General features: G+C 35.2%; 1 protein-coding gene across 3 annotated transcripts in view; it reads left to right on the forward strand.

The window, feature by feature from the left end:
• The window catches only part of raw, a 454717-nt gene that overhangs the window by 172597 nt on the left and 258959 nt on the right, over positions 1-23161 (forward strand). Inside the window, exon 2 of one of the 3 annotated variants that reach the window (XM_069841665.1) lies at positions 4068-4210. The exons of the other annotated variants lie outside the window; for them this stretch is intronic. Within the exon in view, the coding sequence (XP_069697766.1) occupies positions 4068-4210 (143 nt within the window). The remainder of the gene's footprint in view (positions 1-4067; positions 4211-23161) is intronic. 3 annotated transcript variants of the gene reach the window in all.

Below are 23161 nucleotides of genomic sequence, written 5' to 3' on the forward strand. Positions count from 1 at the left end.
TCGACACTTAAAGGGAACGAGACCTGATAAACTTCAGGATCCGTATCTCTAAGCTCTTGAAATCTATACCAGCATCTGGAACGCGTATTAGTCTCAAAACTTCACCCCAACCTAGGTTTTACTAATACAGAACATAAATGAAATGAGAAGAAGGAGAGAGTGCTGATGGAATGGAAGCGGGAAACGGAAGTACTTCGAGAAAAATAATCTATAACATCTACTTTGTCCACCACAAATTCCATCACGACCAGTTCGGAGATCGAACCCGGGCAGTCAAGATGGCAGACCAGCGTGTCAGTACTGAGCCAGACCTGACCGATGTAACGTTACGTTGCGTCGAGCGAACTTGATGTGTTTTTCAATGTGGTTGAAAGATTTCTGTTGCATTTTTACTTTTGCGTTTCCTCGGACAGGGGGACTTTTCTTTGAATCGCTTGTATTGATTCTTTTCTATATTTCTGGGAAATGAGGAAATAATAATACCCGATAAGTAGAATGTAAGGGTAGATCACGTGACGTACTGCACACAGTGATTCGTGCTACAACGAACTTCACTGTCTTTACATAAAATGGCATATCTATCTTTCTTAGTCAAGTATCAGCAACGGCTGATTATGCTTTTACTACTTCATTATATATGTTAAATAATTTCCCTATTTAAATATGACAGCTTTCTTGAAACCTTCTTATCGTTGCTATTCATTGTTTTCGTAGAATACGTTATTGTTTTTGTGGTTGCTTCTTTTTCGGCGGGGGCGGACATAAATCCTTGAGAATTGCGACCATTGTGTGTATTTAGACTCTGGAAGGAAGGGTAGAGACGAATATTGTTAGCAGATTGATTTTCAGGCCTGAGATGCTACTGGAATAGTTTATTTTCCTAACAGTCACCAGATCGAAAGACAAATCCTGGATAAATGAATCGGGTCTTCCACATGCGATCCCAACCGGCACTGGTGAACTTCACACAGAACATTGTACGCTTTGTCAAAATGAAAGTGGCCGGTCTCTTGAGCAGTGAAAATTTTCTAAGTCCCTTCGGGTGAGCGCGCAGTTCACTACCGTAACCTCCGTGCGCCGCTTTAGTTAACTCCATAATACAAGGGGCTGATTTGGGCTACTTCTACAGCATGCTTCGAATCTCCGTAGAGAATATTTTGTTTTGTCCTTTCTTTTATTCTTTACATCTCCTTTTAGTGTAATATAATCAAATAATTTTGCATATGTTAATTTACGTTACTTATAGATAATTACAAAATTGTTGAAAATTTATGGTTATGATTCCAGGAAATCAGGATATATTTTGTCATGATTATATGGTTTTTCTTCTTGTTTACAATTACTACGTTTAGTCCCTGATGATTACGGATTTAGATTAGTATAATAATCATATTCCCTGTAGCATAGCTTGCAAATTAATTATTGCCAATTATTTATTTAACCGTCAACATATTTACTGAATGTTCCTTAGGCAATAGAGTCTAAAGCAGCAGGGATTAATAAACTAACACAGCATTTTAATATGAAAGCCCCTAATTGTCGTCTTTGGTGTTACTTCCATCTAGCGTCCAAAGTTTCTATTAACACGAAAAAAATAATAAAGCGAAAAGTATTTTAAGGATTAAAAAACTGACGAAAACCTCTTATATTTTCACTGATGCATTTAAAAGGCAACAAAAAAAAAGTTTAGTAACTCCACGAAGATTTGAACTTGAAATCGCACAAACTCTTAGCTAAGCTCTATCAACTACGGAAAGAGTTTTACTGCAGTCAGAACGGCATTGTAACGAGCAATGGTCGTACTCCACTTGAGAACCTGTTATACAGTATATAGCGTTTGTGTTACAATATTCACTGTTTAAACACTCTGAACGATCTGTCTGTTTTAAATCGCGTATATGAATTATTTTCTCGGAAGATTTTGGTGATTCATAGTTGTGTTCCCCATTATACAATAACTACTAGAAGAATATACGCAATCTTTTGAACAAAGCCTGGCTGTCCCGAGCACTCATGGAAATACCCGATTAGAACTTAGTCTCTCAGACGCCGGCCACTTTCATTTTAACCAAATGTACAGTATTTAGGTGGCCATATCCTTCTGATATCATGAAAATTCGTATGTCATATCATAAAGGGTGGAAGTGAAATAACCCTGCAGATTTTCAGAGTGAATAACTCATGTTGTATGTAACAAAAAATTATAATACCTTATTGGTGGAAAGTTCACAGTTTTCTCAGAAAAAATGTATTTTCCCAAATATTTAACACCCCCTTATTCGATAACTATTGCGAGTAGGATCGTGATTTTTGTTCATATCGACACAAAATCTATTAATGAACCATTTATTCCTCTGACGTATTTCAATAGCGTGATCGGTTTTCGTGTAAATTTAATTTAAAAACTACTAATTTCAAGCCACTAAACAATTCAACCAGACTGCAACGTTGTAGTCAGGGATGTTCGTGTAGCGAGACAGATCTCAATTCGTTGACCTCTTACATCTGTATTGTAAGAAGAAAGAGGACTGTGTTAGCGGTGATGTTGCCAGTCTGCTAAAACGTTCAATACAATTCTCTAATTAACTGTGCATTTAATCACGAAACGTAATATAGGTTTTTCTATTAATTTAACTGTATGCTATCGTCCCTTTCAATCTGCAAGATTTTATCACTTACGCTCTGTATTTGTTGACAAGGCGAATGGATTTGAAATTAGGGAATAGGTAAGTTAAAATGAAGAGTTTTGTTATAGGTAATCAAAAAGGTAAACGACAAAACCTTGGTTAAAACCCCTAATCTTGTGATCTTGCCTACATCATGTATCACTAGTTAGTAGTGATAGGGATCTAACACGAGTTCACGGAATAAGTTTGTACTCTAGGAATAAGCTATTCGATGGGAATATTGGAGCTTCGCTTTTTTTTTTTCTTTTACTAGCTTCTTTTGCTATGTAATAACACTAAGTTCGGTTCTTGTCCATGTTCTAAGAATCATCGTTCTTGCCGTGTTATGTACGGTCCATTCTTCCTGTCCGTAAGCATCTAAGAGCGTTTTAGCTGTTGATTTTGAAGTCACAGCCAGTAAACAAACATGACAGACCATTAAAACATGCACTAAACACTTAGATCTCTATTGAAATTTACGAAATTTATTAAGCTTTTCTGTTGAAGTCCTATAAGAAATACAAATAGTTATAACCGAAAGTAATATTTATTTGTATTTAGGCTGTATTTTCGAAACGATTTGACTCTTTAATAGTGTAGAGGTTTATTTGAAATCGATTTTGTTGCTTTCGTTTAAATCAAAGTTTTTCAACCTTTTTCAACATGTGGCACACTAAAGGAGCAATTTAAAATCTCGCAGCACACTCACATGATGTAAACCAGTGGTTCCAAAGCAGGGGTGAATTTCACCCTATGTGGTTTTTTTTTTTAGGGTTTTAGGAGGAAATGAGAACCGTAAGATACAAATAAATAAGATAAATCTATGATCTATCATCACTGAGAAAATCGACATATTCACATTCTTCAGGCAAACAAAAAAAATAATAAAAGTTCTTCTTTCAGTTCATAAAACCTTGACAGTACGCGACCACGTGATAACCACCTAAGTTCTGTGTAAATAAGCAGCTGAGTGTGTTTAGAATCCATTGCAGAGCAGAGATATAAAAATAATCATGTTTTTAGTGACCTTATTTTTGTCATTAACCATTTCCAGCACTTGCTGCAATACTGCAAACCCAGGAACTAGTAACATTGAAACAGCTGCTTTTGTATGGAGGAAACAATGTGCAAATATTATTTAAGAGTTAATTTTCTTTGTTAAGACCAAACATTCTTTCACGTTCACTTTTCCCGCTTTTGCTACGACAACAGTTACTATTTTCATTTTCTCGCGGCACACGGGTTGAAAATGGCTGGTTTAGATAATCGTTTCAATTTTGTGGAAGGAATTAACCACGATAATCCAAGATCCACTATGTATGTATTATGTGTTTATGTTCTTGTGTAAGATGAACTTGTGACATTTGATCAGGAAACCTTAATTTCTTTCTCTTTTTCTAGGTACGTTTGCTCATGTCACGTCCACATGATGTCTGCCGGTTTCCCACTCTGGACGGACGTCTACGAAATTTTGTATTTACCTGTCTACAGAATTCAAATCTCGTTGATATCGGTCAATTCTTCACATGTTTATCATCAAAAAGGTAGGGTACCTATTTTAATAACTGTCTTCTAGTTTATTCATAGTGACCAGTTGTTTTTACTAGTTTCAAATTGTATAGTAAGTACTCAGTGTGAAATGTTATTTTTTTATCGAACTGTCACTGTAAAATAAGCAGCTTTTGTTGTAACAATTTTATAACATAAATAATAAGAGTGAGTGAGTGAGTGAGTGAGTGAGTGAGTGAGTGAGTGAGTGGCATTCAAGACTTATGTTGAAATAAAACCCCTTAGCCTCGTTACACGATATTGAAATTCTATTCTAAAGGAATGGGTTATAACTGTGACTTACAATACCAGTATTGGATGCTCTGTAAAATCACAGATTGCTTCCCTCGTTTCCATGTACATCTATGTACATAATTTCGTTGCTTACGCACATTTTTTAGAAAACTACTGCACTTATCACGATGCGAAATGTCTCATTCGATTCGTTATTAGCTCAAGAAATTTGCAAAGATACTAAAAACTTGACACATTTGTTTATACATTTCATAATTTAACAAATATAAATAAGAAATACGTATAAACAAGGTTTATATTTCGTTCGTAAATGCTTCAGTTTTCTTCTTTAATCATGATGTATGCGTATCAAGAAGGCTTTGATTTCGTTCGTTCAATGCCATTTTATGTGACGCGAGATTTTAAATATTGTCGTAGTTATTGCGGCTAAGTCGTATTGTTGTTTGTTGGTGTAATGGTCTGCATACTAGATATCTACGCAGAGGACTAGGGTTCAAGTACTTGTGCGAGAAGTTTTTTTTTTATTGTTGAATTTACTTTGTATAACCTTATTTAGTCAGAAATTTTGTAGTAGCTATATTAATTTGATTTATAAATTAGAGCTGTGTTTAATGATGTTCAATTTTTGAAGTTAGCTGCTATAGATGACTTTATTAGAGGATTAGAGGTTCTGAATAGTGTCAGTAATGGGAGGCTTTGTATAGGCCTATAGAAAAGGCTGTGGTTCAAATAATGAACGTATGTTTGCACCTATTTATCACGATGTTCAACTGTTGTTCACAACTAAGATTGCAATGTGAAGTGAAAAGAGTTTGTTACTTTCATATAAATAACTAGGTACAACTTTTATTTGAAGCGTTTTTTTAATTGGAGGGTACTTTTAAACCTCAGTTAAGTTTATATAAAACAGAGGGATAAGTCAAGTTATGTTTTTCAATCAGTGTTGTGTCTGACTCAGTTGTTCGCATATGCAGTATTTAAAGTTAGATTTTATACAAAGAATTATGTTTGGATTGAATTGCTGCCTTCATTGACATTGTGCAGCGGTATTGTGTTCCTTATTGCTTTAATTTTAGTTTAATTGTATATTTATTTATTTTTTAAATAGTCATCCAATATACAAGCAGCTATTGTTGCTTCAGACCACTAGTATAACTATAATACAGCGACAAGGTCACCGGCGTAGCTCAGTCGGCTAAGGCGCTTGCCTGCTGATCCGGAGTTGCGCTCGGGCGCGGGTTCGATTTTCGCTTGGGCTGATTACCTGTTTGGGTTTTTCTGAGGTTTTCTCAACCGTAAGGCAAATGTCAGGTAATCTATGGCAAATTCTCGGCCTCATGTCGCCAAATATCTCGCTATCACCAATCCCACCGACGCTAAGTAACCTCGTAGTTGATACAGCGTCGTTAAATAACCAAGTAAAAAAAAAACAGTGACAACATATCCAACTAACAAAAAGGAATTGCAGACTGAAATATTCGAATACGAACGTATATTCTTATTACATGAACACCTTAATATACAGTAGTTTACTAACTTGCTACCGCAGCACAGTGTGTAATTTCAAGCAGCTAGCCGGCCAAGAATCAATTTTCACACCCCATCTCTAATTCTAAATTCTTATATAGACGTGTTTGTAACACTCCAAAGCATACTAGCCAAGTGTAGACAGATGCTTACATCTGTTAGGGGACCCTCACAACAGAGCGAAGGTTGCATGTCTCCGATAAGATCATTTACGCTGCAGAGGCAGGCGCGCAGTTTGTATTTCGATGATGCAAAGTGAGGAAGTTAATATAATATTTTTCTTTAATATACAGTGTGGATATAATATAAGAAGGTATATACTTACAAATAAACTAATTCTTTTGCTAAAAATTATTATCTTATTGTCTAGAATAAGTGTCTGAATATACATGTGCAGAGAGTCAAAGTTCTATTTTATTATATTACTTTGAGTTGAATTTTAAAAGGTGTAGCCCTCTATCACCTCGCTAAAATTTTGTGGAGATATTCATTATACTTTTCTGAGCAAGACGTCGTGATTTTTTTCTGCAACCAGATGCAGACAGAAAAACTATTAATTATTTTCGGACACCATGCGCTCCGTAATCAGGAGAGCTTGTTTTCCAGGTATGGAACAAGAGCGAGAAAAAAGTGAAATTCTCAATATAATTGAACATTTTGGTCTCAAAGATTACTCTGAAGACATTTTACAGTCAATAAAAAAATTAATTAAATTTCTATGCTCGAAAATTCGATTACGTTGGGAAAAATACAACATGAATGAGAAAATTTTCTTAAAATATAATGTGCTATGTTTGAACCAAGATGCAAAGTCTGAGAATAAAATATATAATACTTTGAAATCTACTACAAAACAATTCCAATTTGATTCTGCCCGTACAAGCATTCGGGGACGTCCACGTAAACTTTTCGGAGAACTGAGCGAAAGATCAAAACGGAAAAAAATTTAGTCCACTTTTTAAAGAAAGATCACCAGAAAAAAAGCTTTCTGCTGCCCATATGAGTTTCAGAACTTCTAGGAAAAGAGATGCGGCCAATATTGTAGCAGAGCTTTTACTTGCATCACTTCAACGTGCGACAAAATCGAGAAAAAAACGTGAAAATTGATTTTGCAAGAACGACCAACAATTGTCACCTAATAAGGATCTCGCTTTGATTACTGATTTACAGTTGACCTCTAATCAATATAAAGAATTAAGGAAAATGCAAAATCTTGTAAAAGTTAATTTAGACCCACCGTTTTATTTATTGCGAAACATTGAAGATAGGATAGGGTCAGGCAGGAAAGGGGACTACCTTGTTGACATGATAAAACAAAGCAGTCGCATTAAAAATTATGCAAATACCGCAAGAATATTTTTCAGGGAGGTTTCCACTTTCGCACATGTTACGGGAATAGATGGAAATTTAATGAGTCATTTACACTATCAGAAACTTTTTTCTTGAGGTTTTGCAATACTGATGAACGGGCACTTGACATGTATGCAAGGGAGACAAGGGAATTATATTTATGCTTGCACAAATAGTATTATATGCCTACAACCCTTTACAAACTCTTGGCTCATGGACAGAAGGTTACATGACACTATTATACCTACTGGCAAACTATCTGAGGAAGCCCAGGAAACGAGGAACAAATATTATATTAGACTTTTCAGAGAAGTCTTCGCAAGAAAAACATCAAGAAAGACACAAATACCGATCTTTTACTGAGGCTACTTATTTCTTTGGACCCTTACATCATCAGCTTAAAGAAATTAAAAAGAGAAAATCGCGGTCGATTTTAATAGTAGTGCTGCTGTTCTCTCCGAGCCTCTATTACTCGGTGCTGCCGAAGGAAAGACTAGCAGCGTGGATACAGATTCTGATGGGGATGCATCTGACGTCTGAACGAATAAGATATGTAGCAATATTCCTTCGTCTTACGCTTTCAATTTTAAGCGCATTCCACATTATGAGCATTAATTTATTTTTTCATTCAAATCGATTTTTTATAACATTACTAATTTTATTTTCAGTAAAAATAGTTGTTATTTTCATTTTCATTATTGAAAACTTATCTACTTCAATAATTGAAGTTACATACCAAATTTTATGAAAATTGAGCGATTAGTTTTCGAGAAATGATTTTTGGCCGGCTAGACTCGCTAAATTACACACTGTGCGCAGAAATAAAATAAAACATAAATCTAATCGATATGAATATACTCGAAGACAAAAATCTACTTTCTTATTGATTGAGCCTAAATGTCATACAAGTGTTGCATTTAAATACATGGTGATTCACGAGGATTTAACGTTCCTTACGGAGCTTATTTCCGAAGACATTCTGACCAAAAAAAGTCATATAAATATTTGTCCTAATCTCAATATTTTCAGGATTACTCTAATTTGAAGTTGTTCGTAAAATACCATTTTTGACTTTAAAGAGTAAAATAATATTACAGATAAAGAATGAACTATTCAGTAGTATCATTTCTTTAATTAATTAGTATTCTCAAACTAAAAATGTGTTGTGAATTCCATAGTTGCTTCGTAGAGAATTTTTTTTTTCGGTTTTTAACTACAAAATTACATTTTCTTACGAATTTATCACAACAATTGCTACAAATCACGCCACTCTCATAAATTCTGCAAGTCTCTACATTAGGATGTATAAATAAACTGTAAAGAATCAAGTTCTGAAAGTCGTATGATTTGTAACAATTTTTGTGATAAGTACGTAAGAATGATGTAATTTTTAGTTAATAATTGATAAAATCTGTACAAAGCAATTAAGAACACATTTTTAGCTTCAGAACACTAGCCAGTTAAAGAAATGACACTTCTGAATAGTTCATCCTCTATTTGTAATATTTTTTTATCTTTAAAACTAAAGAAAAAGGTATTTTACTAACAACTTCAAATTAATGTAACTTTGAAAATATTGAGTTTGGATAAATGTTTATATGACATTTTTGCTCAGAATATCTTCGGAAATAAGCTCCATAAGTGACGGTAAATCCTCGTGAATCACACTGTATGGTGCTAGTTTCGGCCCAAGACTTTATAATAAAATTACATTTTCCAAATTTGAAATGTTTTAAAATTGAACCTTGTAAAAATAATATATGAAATTATTCATGATATATAATATTAACAAAATGATGTATTTTTTTACCTTTTTATTTCTGTCAACTATATTCTTATTTTTATTGAATGTCATTGGTTTCTGTTTGATTATCAATTTATGTTAAATGTGTTTTTTTCTCTTTATTTTTTCTCTTGTGTATTAGTTATCGGTCTGAATTAAGTTAATTAGTCTATTTAGTTAACTGTCTTTGTAAATTTTGTGTTTATTATTGGCAAAGACCATGTCGTACACAGCCTGGCTAGAAACATTTCTTGTTGTATACTTTTGAATTTGTACTCGCTTTGCTTACTAGCTAAATCAGTAAATAAATAATTAAATAAGTAAATATTAAAATTTGCCTGTCTTTTTACGTTTATGGTTCAAATAAGGAAAAATCCGTTTCGTGGCAGATCATAGAGGGCAAAGATCTATCAGCCTGACGTCCACGTGCCTCAGCAGAGTTAGACGAATATCCAGTCAGTGCGGAGGTAACGTGATGATCCCCCCCCCCCGCCGTTATAGTTGACTTACGATATCTGATTTGGCTACTCATTGTAGCTCCCCAAATACATGACGATGCTTGGTGGACACAGGTCCCATACAAAGGTTAAAATTTCACGAGGAATTTCTTTCCCATGAAGACTCGAACCAGTGCTCATTCCGTAACTCGAGTCCAGAGTCCAAGCATGGCGGCTTAGACCACGATGCTACGGCGGGACACTTTTTTCTTGTTTCGCTACTATAAATTATGCTTGGAAAGGCGCGAAGATTTTATAATCTCCTTTGTATTGTATTTGGATTTAATCTGCCCTTTCTTGTTCTACCTTTACGGATATGAAAACCTGTTTCAGCATGTTAGTCATTTGTAATAGTAATATTTATAGATTTTTTTAATATGTCATAAAAATAGTGTGTACTGGTATAAATAATGATGGAGTCAGCGACTGAATTCTGGTTGGAGGGGAGTGGTTCGATGTCGACGGTGGCATGGGAGGAGGGGGTTCACTTGAACACAACTTCCTAGAACGATTCTGGGCCCCGACTTGTCTGCAAAATTAAGAATTCTTGTAACTGTCTGAAATGTTTTGCGAAGGTTTTAAAAGCCATTCATCCATTTGTTATGGGAGCATAAAAGCGCATTACACTGTCAGAGTGGTCGTCTATCCAATCGTTCAAGTTAACTGTGTAATTGACAATAATTGCAGTTTAAGTTCATAACCACTTGAGCTGCTTTTATGTTTCAATCTAGCTGTCCTGCAGTCAGACGACAATAATTGTCAAGCTCGGTTCACAAGCGACCGTTGCTGAAGTATTGAGCAACCGATTTTATTTTGAGCTTTAGATGCAAGATTACGTTTTCAGTGTGACGCATGCTGAGATAGCGGTTTAGAAATGTAGTCTGTCGGGCTGAGATTTTGACGGTTTTGGGTAGTTTTTTGTGGTTCCCATCAGTTCAGAACATTATTTTTTTACATTTATGTAAAATAGATTCATTCTAGGAGGATTTTTTTTACTTATCTGTTTTAGTTGTAATCAATGATATAATTTGAAAATAGGAATTGGAGACGTAATTTTGAAACAAGTATAGGGATGCAATTATTTTGGGCATTTCATTTCCAAGCACAGAAATAATATTAATGTCAAAATTAATAAATATAATCAATTACGTAGTAGAGCAATGAAAGAATATTTAGGAAAGCAAACGAACACAGATACAAAATTACGTTTACACACTACCATTTCAAAAGTATAGCAGTGAAGTCTGGGAACTCAGTAAAAAAAATAAATAAGAGAAGAATAGAAGCTACATATACATTTTACGGCCATGTTGAGATACACTATTCTGGACAGGGAAAGAAATGAAAATGTTCGGGATATATTACATAGGCCTACTTCAGTTGATGATATTCAATATCAGAAAAACTGGAGCGAATATGTATACAGGATTATTGAAAGTCATCTCTCGTATTTATCCACGAGGTTACCTAGTTCTGGGAACGAGACAACGTTGGAAAGACGAGGGACTTCTTGGAATGCACAGGGACAGCCCGATATGATCCGAAGCCTGTACATTCATGATGATTATGTTGATAGTCATTAAGAGCATTTTTCACTTCTTAAAACATTTACATAAATTTATTTATCTTGTGTTTTAGATTATAAGTGTGTATTCACATACACTTCTTTCGATCATTCCCTTTCCCTATAATTCATTATAGGACCTAATTAATTAATTACGGCTTTTAAGGAACCCGGAGGTTCATTGCCGTCCTCACATAAGCCCGCCATTGGTCCCTATCCTGAACAAGATTGAAGTTTTTCGATTGTTGCTTTAAGGTCCAAAACTTTGTCATTCATAGCATAACGATGGCTAAGAAGTGATACTTCGTATCTACAAAAATGGCAATTTAGTTTAACTACATTATTAATTAGAATAACTACTTTCTTATTATGTTCACAAAATTGGACAGTTAACTAATATTTTGTCCTTAATACAAGATCTTGCAAAGGAGAACATATTGTATAAGAAGTTCGTTTATTTTAAGAAAAATTAATTTTTGAAACTTTTTTTTATTCGCCTGAAAATTTACGGATACGAGGTGTCACTTCTTAGCCATTTCAATTTTGAAAATTTAGGCCTACACGATGTCTTTATTGTCGTGTAGTGCATTTTATTTTGAGTAATTAGCGTTTAAAAAATTGTTTGTTACAAATGCATTATTTCTGTGAAATTGTTTATTATCAAATATCTTGGAGCAACAGCAACAAATATAAATGACACTCGGGAGGAAATTAAACGCAGAATAAATATGGGAAATGCATGTTATTATTCGGTTGAGAAGCTTTTGTCATCTAGTCTGCTGTCAAAAAATCTGAAAGTTAGAATTTATAGAACAGTTATATTACCGGTTGTTCTGTATGGTTGTGAAACTTGGACTCTGACTTTGAAAGAGGAACAGATGTTAAGGGTGTTTGAGAATAAGGTTCTTAGGAAAATATTTGGGGCTAAGAGGAATGAAATTACAGGAGAATGGAGAAAGTTACACAACGCAGAACTTCACGCATTGTATTCTTCATCTGACATAATTAGGAACATTAAATCCAGACGTTTGAGATGGGTAGGGCATGTAGCACGTATGGGCGAAAATAACCTTATATTACTACTTACGAATTTGTTATGCAAGTTTCATAATTTAATGTGATGAACCAAAATGAAATATTCAATTCCATATAGAGTGTTAGTTGGGAGGCCGGAGGGAAAAGACCTTTGGGGAGGCCGAGACGTAGATGGAAGGATAATATTAAAGTGGATTTGAGGGAGATGGGATATGATGATAGAGAGTGGATTAATCTTGCACAGGATAGGGACCGATGGCGGGCTTATGTGAGGGCGGCAATGAACCTTCGGGTTCCTTAAAAGCCATTTGTAAGTAAGTAAGTAATTAAGTTTATTATGTGTATGTAATAAAAATATAGTTACAGGAATCTATTTTTCTGTTGGTCTACCTGTTTCTGTTTCTGTACTATTTATTGTATGCATATTATTGATACCCAGTATTTTTGGAAGCTCCATGCACGAAATGCCAAGATCTTTAGTTAAAAATAACAGTTCATATTTGAAGTTCAGTGCAAACATAAAGTAAACTTATTCTTGAGTGAGTATCGTCTGTAAGGGCTTTGTATAAATAGCTCGAAATAAAATAAAAATCTAAGAAAAGTTTAGTTTATAGCAACAGTTGTTGAATACGAAATGCAGACAAAAGTATTAGAGCGAGAGAAGATGTTTACGAATTACTGAAAAGCCACTCGTTTAAAACAGTTGCATAGCACTGGCATTGTCTACACTACACATTTAAGAGCAGTAGACATCAGCAACCATCTACATAGTAAGTGACGCAAATATCCGTAAAGTAAATATTTAACTCTTAAACCGCATCCACGTGCATGGAAAGAATTCGCACTGCATTATTATTTCATTATCTTATCTAAATTACTAAGGTAATCTAGTAAGAATTTATTGGACTACGCAAATTTAAATTTATCATATATGTACACACTTCCTTCGTTTATCTTGTTTTTTAAAAACAAAAATATTATGTGTCCAGCGACACTCCTTTTTAGCATAATATACATGGGAAAGTTCTGTACCATTTTGTTCCTTTGCGCTAAGATTTCCTAGAAGTAATCCCGTATTTTTTAAAACCCAATTAGAAGTAGTAATTTTATAAACGTCTTTACAGTAGTTATCAGTTCCAACAAATAGTTTGCATAGTGATTCTGTCACAATTACGGTTTGAGTATTTTAATACATCAATTTGTTAATAAATCACTTCAAGTAATGGACGTTTGGCAACGCTGTTACCGAAATATAGGCGCGTGCTTCACTCTAAGACCTGAGTACCGGAGGGCGTAGAGCGTTTTGCATAGCGGGGCGTGCAGCAGATAGTGTCTGTTTATATGTTTTCCCTCGGAGAAGGGGTGTTTTCTTGCGTTGACAAGTGGTACTGTTTACTATGATGTTACAATTATTTCTAGAAACAAAGTCGGTTTGACAATGAATAAAAATAAATAACGCAAAGCGAGAAAGAAAAATGTTGTTCCTTGTATCTTATGGAGTTACTCTGTGAAGTAACTGTCACTCTACATAACTTTTTCGGTAACTAGAATGTGGACGTGGACTTCTCCGCCGACGAGGTTGGGTGATACCAGATGGAAGTGTCCAGTCAAACACAACTCTTTCTCTTTAACATCAATGCTGATCGGGAACTGTAGGGCGAGGACTGATTATTCTGTCTGGTAGATGTGTTAAATCTGTGATTATTAGGAACTACTTGAGCCTATTTTATCCTTTCCTTCCAATTTTCTGTACGCACATTGGACCGTGTGATTGCAATGTTGAAAAATTTTCATCGTGTTCACTTTCGGCTTTATGACTGCTTAGTTGGTATGTTTTCACTTCTTGAGACCCAGTCAACCAGCTGACCGTTTCTCAGCAAGAGGTTCGGAGTTCGAACTTCATCTGGTAATATAGCCTAAACCGATTGTGTGAAGCTTTTTTCCCAACAGTTGTATTATTGATGCCAACCCCATTCCAACATAGATTCACTATCAGTCTATCTTCCCGATTTGCGTTAACCTTCCTAGTTCAAGAGCGTAGCCCTTTGAAATTGTTATTATCTTTTTAATAATGAATAACAAAGCAGCGGATATTCCTCCAACAATTGATCCAGGCCTACTCATTTCCGTTTGCAGTGTTATCGGTCAGCGCAAGCTTAGAAGATAGGAAATTTAGCCGTCACGTCATGCTGTACATCCTCTACGGAAGTGAGTTACTCTTTGTTTTTGTCTACGAAAGCCCACACGTGTCCCTGAAAAAAGAAATTGTCATTGTTATTGTGATCTTATGTTCTAAAGAAATACAGAATTTTCCATCGGTTTGTATCCTACTTGGTTGTCTGTTGTTTTGTTCATGTGCTGCAGTCTGTTTCATGGCGGTATTATAAGGTGTAACTTGTGGCCAGCGAGATCCCCCGATTTTAAATTTAGCGATATACCTCTACGAGAATACTTAATGGCAGTATTTATTAAATAAACGCTCACACATTGCATTTGGAAAACATTATCTTACAAACAGTGATATTAATTATACGCGATGTCTTCAGTGCGTCTCAGAATTTATTAGAAAGATGTGAGGTTTAATTTCGACAAAGTGGCAAATATTTCCAGCATTACATTTAATGTTCAATGTAGATTACATATTTTCTTAGCCGTCGTCGCTTATAATAATTCATATGCTATCTTAATAGGATTAATTGTCAAAGGAAAACTTTTTATAAAAAATTGAAGTACATACGTTAGGAACTGTGCAAAAGAACTGAAACTTCTTTTAATTGTAGATTATATTTTACCTTACTTACTTACAAATGGCTTTTAGAGAACCAGGAGGTTTCTTGCCTCCCTCACATAAGCCCGCCATCGGTCCCTATCCTGAGCAAGATTAATCCATCATATCCCACCTCCCTCAAATCCATTTCAATATTATCCTCCCATCTACGTTTCGGCCTCCCCGAAAGTCTTTTTCCCTCTGGCCTCTCAATTAAACTATATGCATTTCTGGATTTGCTCATACTTCCTACATGCCCTGCCCATCTCAGATATCTGGATTTAATGTTCCTAATTATATCAAGTGAAGAGTACAATGCGTGCAGTTCTACATTGTGTAACTTTCTCCATTTCCTGTAACTTCATCCCTCTTAGCTCCAAATATTTTCCTAAGCACCTTATTCTCAAACACCCTTAGCCTCTGAGCCTCTGTTTCCCTCTCAAAGTGAGAGTTCAAGTTTCACAACCATACAGAACAACAGGTGATATAACTGTTTTATAAATTTTAACTTTCAGCTTTTTCGACAGCAGACCAGATGACAAAAGCTTTTCAACCGAATAATATCATCCATTTTCCATATTTATTCTGCGTTTAGTTTTCTCCCGAGTGTCATTTATATGTTACTGTCGCTCTAAAATATTTGAATTTTTCTACTCTTCAAAGGATAAATTTCCAATTTTTATATTTCCATTTTGTACTATATTCTGGTCACGAGACATAATCATATACTTTGTCTTTTCGGGATTCAGTTCCAAACCTATCTCTTTACTTGCTTCAAGTAAAGTTCCCGTGTTTTCCCTAATAGTTTGTCGATTTTGTTCTAACATATTCACGTCATCCGCATAGACAAGCAGCTGATATAACCCGTTCAATTCCAAACCCTCTCTGTTATCCTGAAATTTTCCTAATGGCATATTCTATGGCAAAGTTAAATATCCCCTTGCTTTAGCGCGCAGTGAATTGGAAAAGCATCAGACAGAAACTGATCTATACGGACTCTGCTGACGTTTCACGGAGACACATTTTAATTAATAGAACTAGTTTCTTGGGAATACAAAATTCCTTAAGAATGTTATATAAAACGTCTCTCTTAATCGAGTCATATGCTTTTTTTAAATTTATGAATTACTGATGTACTGTATCCTTATACTCCCATTTTTCTCCAATATCTGTCGAATACAAAAAATCTGATCAGTATTCGATCTTTTACGCCTAAAACCACATTGATGATCCCCTATAATTTCACCTACATATGGAGTTAATCTTCTCAAAAGAATATTGGACAAAATTTGTACGACGTCAACGAAAGTGATATTCCTAAAAAAGTTACAACAGTTAGTCTTTCCTCCCTTCTTAAAGATAGCTACAATTATGGACTCCCTCCATTGCTCTGATACAATTTCCTTTTCCGAAATAGCAAGTACAAACTTATAAATTTCGCTAGATAATGCGCTTCCACCCTCATGTATTAATTCTTTTGGAATTTGATCGATATCTGGGGAATTGTACTTTTTCAGCTTTTCTATTGCAATTTCTACTTCAGAAAGTGTGGGTTCGGGTGTAAGTGGTTCAGCAATTTTTATTTGAATTTCGTCCCCAACATTTCTATTTGGTCTGTGTAAATTTAGTAGCTGTCCCAAATAGTTTTTCCATTTGTTCAGGATGGAATGTGAGTCTGCAAGCAAGTCACCATTCACATCCTTGATCACTTTTACCCTTGTCTGATACCCTTTCTTAAATTCTTTTATGCCTTTATATAAATCCCTACAGTAAGAAAAAATATTTTGAAAAAGTTCTTGTGAATTGTTATTTTCATGTCTCGTAAAATAGTCACCATAATATAAACTCTGCAAATTAGGCTACAGTTATTCTGTTTGATTTGTGGAATGACGTCATGTTGCGTCTTGTTATCGCTCCGTGTGAACCGCTTGCGGAATTAGGACGTTGGATCTGAACTTTTCCTTCATCTTTAATTGTCTGGACAACCCCGTGACGTTTGTGACGTCATGTGAGAACACACAGATGATTTTCCTGATTGCTGCTTGTGCCTTACAAGTTCTTTATAGGCAATAAAGGCGGCTCTTTTAAAGTAGAAAACTTTACGTCGAAATAGTAGTCTTGAATATTTTTATATCATTTACATTTCGTCTGCCTTCTTCTATTTCTTCTTCTTCAAGAGTTTTGTTATACACAAGGCTAACTAGCGTCTTTATGAAATCTCTCTGATATCTGCGATTTCTATACATACAGTAAGTGTTAAGAGGAAAAGAGAACTCTGTATATGTCTAACAATATTCATGACGTTCATAGTTAACTCTGTACGTTTATCATCATTGCTGTCAACGTCATCACCATTTCTTTTTATATTTAATTCTGTAATCCGTTGCGGCTCCAGTGATTCAAATCTCTTTTCGGTTGTGCACTGTTTGTTGTTCCCTATGGTCTATAACTAAGATTTTTTTCAGTGACGTAAGAAGACACGGACTTTGAACACTGATACATCTATTATGCGTTCTGAATTTCATAGGGGAAGGGGTAGAATGAAATGAGAGGTTCCTGCGGTTGATATAACTTCACAACGGTCACCAGATATAAATCAACAAGCTCCGTTTCTGTATTTGGAGGAATTGTGGCCTGCACATCTACGACGGAATAAAATATATTTATTTTACCAAGTACAGCATAACGAAACCTCACATAAAAGAGCTTCGGAAATGCTCGAAAAGTAGCTTGTAGTAAAATTACTCTAGTCCGAAATAATTGCAGCCCAAACCTATTCGGATTATCCGAAATTCTGATTCCCAATATATTATTGTATGTTTATATTCCCTCGCAGTTAAGACGCTACGCTGCAGGTCGGAAGGCCGCAGGTTGGATTCCCGATGGGGTCATGAATTTCCTCTGTTATATAATTCTTCCGGCCGCACTGTCCCTGAATTTTACTCATTCTCTAACAGAAATGAGTACTAGAGATATTTCCTTGCAGCAAGCACGTGAGACTGATATCACTACTGCTACTAATTCCGATTGTCTACGTGTGAGCTTTAACCTCCGGCTACAGTGTGAGCCTTCATGGCATAATAGGAATACTCGATATACTGCATATTATTCCCCATTATTGAAATTCAACATCCGGTATTGATTAATGAACAATGTTGTGGCTAATAGTAATTCAAAACCGTTTGTAAAAAATTGAATTTATATCTGATGAGAAGTTTAGTTTGATGGGTAGTGAACGTTTTCCTTACTTGCCTTAATGTGATCGGAATCTGGCGAGGTTGTTTAAAATTTCCGTTAAGTTTTTCTTTTCCTCCCGTTCGGAATATTGGGGTTCGAATTGACAACATTTGTTACTGTACGTCGTTTTCATCATTGGACTCACTCTCCTTACTTCTATTCATAATTTTTGTGAATGATCTGCCAGCTGCCATACCTGAGAAAATTATTTCATGTGCAGACGTTACGATTATTTTGAAAGCTCTTAATGACATAACCTAGATATAAATATGACAAACACTACACAATTTATCTTAATGGTTTAGTACTAATGAAATGCCTGTTATTCTCTTGAGAAGCTTTTGTCATCTAGTCTGCTATCAAAAAATCTGAAAGTTAAAATTTATAAAATAGTTATATTACCGCTTGTTCTGTATGGTTGCGAAACTTGGACTCTCACTTTGAGAGAGAAACAGAGATTAAGGTTGTTTGAGAATAAGGTTCTTAGGAAAATATTTGGGGCTAAGAGGGATGAAGTTAGAGGAGAATGGAGAAAGTTACACATCGCAGGACTGCACGCATTGTATTCTTCACCTAACATAATTAGGAACATTAAATCCAGACGTTTGAGATGGGCATGTAGCACGTATGGGCGAATCGAGAAATGCATATAGAGTGTTAGTGGGGAGGCCGAGACGTAGATGGGAAGATAATATTAAAATGGATTTGAGGGAGGTGGGATATGGTGATTGAGAGTGGATTAATCTTGCACAGGATAGAGACCAATGGCGAGCTTATGTGAGGGCGGCAATGAACATCTGGGTTCCTTAAAAGCCATTTGTAAGTAAATAAGTAAAGTTTAGTGCTAATAGTCTAAGTCTGAACCTGAGTAAATCTCATGCTTTTTTGTATTTAGTCTTTACAATAATGATGGCAGTGAAAGTATCTTAAACTTAGGCTTTTATCTCGATAGCAAACTTTTCTGGAAGAAACATAGTCGAGCCTTGTGTGTCAAATTGTCAAAGGTCATTTAGTTATTAAGAAGATTAAAATAATTGGTTCCTGCCAGGACCTTATTAAAGGTCAATTAAGGTTTTTTCCCCTTTGAATTATAGAGTTTTACTGTTGGGAAATAGTGTCACTGCAAAAGATGTTTTTCTTCTTAAGAAAAAAAAGCTGTTCGAATTCTTAAGGGTTGTGGCCCAAAAGGACATTGTAAGCCCTTATTCAAGGATTTTCCAATTCTCTTTCATCACTATATGTTTTTGCTGACATTATGTTTGTATTATATGAGCATTTACATAAATATGATTGTGGTAAAACGGTACATTCTCATGAGACTAGAAATAACCATAACCTAACTGTTCCTAAATGTAGATTAGCTAAGATTTGTAATAGCCGTTTTGTTGTGAGTGTGAAAATTTTTAATAAAATTTCTCTTGATATTAGAAATATTAATAGTAGAGCTTTTAGAACTAAAGTGAAAGATATGCACTTTAGCAAAAACGTTTACAAGTACAAGAATATATTAAGTGCAATTTCATTTAATTTATATGTAAATAGTTTTAGTTTTGTCGAAACATATTGTACTTTTGTATTATCTAATGTCTTTTTAAATAAACTGAAACGTGTCCGCGCCTCACTTACTGGACCCGCTGTCCGCAGTGTTTATAGCATGCATAGTAACAAGATAACTTCATTCGTTATTATAAATACCTATTCTATTGTTAACCGCATCTTTGATTTCTTCCTTCTGAAATGCTCCATAGATACTCCCTTCGTGACCTGTAATATCAGAATTTTATACCCAATATACAGCATTTCTTAATTCAAGACATGTTGTTCATATCCCTTTTTTATTGCAAGTGCAATTTTTTTCGTAAGATTTGCCAGAAATTGAAGACTGCTTCAGCCCCTGTCCCCTCCCTAAAAACGTTTGCGTGAAGAAATATACTATCAAAGACATATTTCGTGTTTCATTAATGTAACTCCATAATTCATGGCGTGGCCCGGGGGGAATGCCCCCAGATTCCAGGATTCCGTAGCCCCCCCTCCCTCGGAGATTTCAGTCATTTTTAAACTAAAAAGTGTAATATACACAATATTATATTTCAATATCATATGGATTTTTAGTAACTAGAAGAAATTATGTTATGTAAATTTTCGATTTTCAGGTACGTAGTAGTTTTGAAGGTTGGTGGTTTTTTGTTAATGTTGGGGGTTTTACGAAAGGCTAGTTGAGGACACAATTCGCGTAGTTGAGTCTGCCGACCAACTTTGATTGGTTGAAATTTAAACTTTCTGAATTTTCAGTCTTAATTTTTACAGTTAAGAACTCTGGTGTGCTGTGTTTTATTGAAGTGGTTTTCAGTGTTAGTTTTGTTTAGCTAATATAATACTCTTGATTACTAATGTAGTTATAATACACAGTAAATATAAATATTTTATCGTACGATGGCGGAACAATACACATTGTTTACTTCTCTTAAAAGAAGAGACGTATTGAGGAGTCAATGGAAAATGCGTCCGTGGCATTTAATGAAAAAAAATTCTCAACTGCCCTTAAATGGAAGTGAAATTTGTAACTCTTAATTCTATCTGTATTACCTTCATCTAGAGCTGTTAGTGGTGAGTCAGTGAATAAATCGGTTGGACGTGAAATCAAATATAAAAACCAATGGAGAACTAATAATATGATCGGTTGTATTTCTGTCGTACTCGGATTGTGCAATTTGTGAACTGTGTGAAATGCATTTAAAAATGACATCGAATCTTTCAAAAACATGTGGAGTAGTCATATCAGTATCCTTTAAAAACTTCAGAAAATCTACTGGGAGATGCTTTCGTCTAATTTAATCGACGAGTAATTACTACATGTGTGTGTAAAATTGACACTTAATACCAGCTGTATGTGACAATTTTAATCAGAAGGATGGTTCATATTCACCATAACGATATTAACATTTTTGAAGTAATGCCTATACTAGCTATCATTTGGTAGCATTAAAAGAAATAGTATAAATTCTTCTGCGGGAAAAGATCTGAATTCAATACTGATGTGACTCTTTTTGTGAAGAAGTAAAAGCAATCAGCGCACGATCTTGGCTATTAGATAATCTCAGAGTTTGCTCGCCTTGCGTCATCTCAGTGACGTCAGACTTCCTCTGCCGACGTAATCATCCTTATCTGTATTAATTAAACAAGAAACATATCAGGAAATACGGAACATAATCTTCCGTGTGTATTTCCAAGTCGAGCGAAACCGCAGTTTTCTGCGGAAATTGATGATGCTTACATCTTAGTTACGGTGAAGGAAACTGTGCGTACAACAGCGGACCCGTGCGTGCATGTGAGAACGCATAACTATTATGACTATGACTCGTTCAAAGTTCCTTCGTGTCTCATGCATGGCAATTAGAGGCACAACTTAGGAAATGTTACGTTCACTATTTCTTAATTTGTAATCAGACAAATAGGGACTAATTGTCTGTGTTTCAGAATGAATGGCATTCTAAACCAGTTTTTAAAATGACTCGTGGTTTTTTTTTTTCAGCTTGAGACACTTGATGGAATTCTGTAGTACTTCTGTAGGCCCAATGTTAGTTCAAAAATCCTGAAAAATGAAAAATGCGAGGACGGAATACGCCAAAGAATACGGAACTTCAAGACAGAACATTTTGGTTATTTAACGATGCTATATCAACTACTAGGTTATTTAGCGTCGAAGGGACTGGTGATAGCGAGATGGTTTTTGGGGAGATGAGGCCGAGGATTCGCCATAGATTACCTGGCATTCGCCTTCGGAAAAAACCCAACCAGGTAATCAGCCCAAACAGGAATCGAACCGACGCCCGATCGCAACTCCGGATATTAATTTAATTATATTTAGAAATTTATAAGTATACTGGAATATATGTGTCCCGTAAGGCTGAATACACAGTCAACCATAACAGCGTTTGTCATTTCTACCTGATCAGTCTGCTTCTAGTGTTTCAACAGTCAATGTACTATATAAAAATGTCGAAACGTAATGTGTTTCCTTTGGAAGATAAGGCGAATATTATAAGTGACATTGAACGTGGTCTTTCACAAGCGAACGTGGGTCGACATCATAGTTTAAATAAATCAACTTGAGTAATAGTATACAGTGTAATGCATTCCACAAAAATGAAATATTTTATTTTCTTGTTCACAATTTCATTCATTTCTGTCATTTAGGGTTAGGGGAGAGACACTTCGCATATAGTGAACGAAATATGCAAGTCCACAGAGGTTCACTTTATCCAAGTTGACTATACTTTGTGTTTTCGGGATTTACTTCCAAACATATCGCTTTACTTGCTTCAAGTAAAATTTCCATGTTTTTCCTAATTTTTTGTGGATTTTCTCCTAACATATACTCGTCATCCGTATAGACAAGAATCTAATGTAACCCGTTCAATTCCAAACCCTCTCTGTTATACTGAACTTTCCTAATGGCATATTTTAGAGCGAAGTTAAAAAGTAAAGGTGATAGTGCATCTCCTTGCTTTAGCCCACAGTGAATTGGAAGAGCATCCGACAGAAACTGACCTACACGTACTCTGCTGTATGTTTCACTGACACGCATTTTAATTAATCGAATTAGTTTCTTGGGTATACCAAATTCAATAAGAATGTTATATAAAACTTCTCTCTTAACCGAGTCATATGTCTTTTTGAAATCTATGAACACTGATGTACTGTACCCTCATACTCCCATTTTTTCTGCAATATCTGTCGAATACAAAAAAATCTGATTAATGGTCTAAAACCGCACTGATCATCCCCAATAATTTCATCTACATATGGAGTTAATCTTCTGAAAAGAATATTGGACAGAATTTTGTACGACGTCAACAAAAGTGATATTCCTCGAAAGTTAGTATAGTTAGTCTTGTCCCTCTTCTTAAAAATAGGTACAATTATGGACTC

This window comes from Periplaneta americana, chromosome 12 (genome assembly GCF_040183065.1).
Source record: "Periplaneta americana isolate PAMFEO1 chromosome 12, P.americana_PAMFEO1_priV1, whole genome shotgun sequence".
Taxonomy (NCBI): domain Eukaryota; kingdom Metazoa; phylum Arthropoda; class Insecta; order Blattodea; family Blattidae; genus Periplaneta; species Periplaneta americana.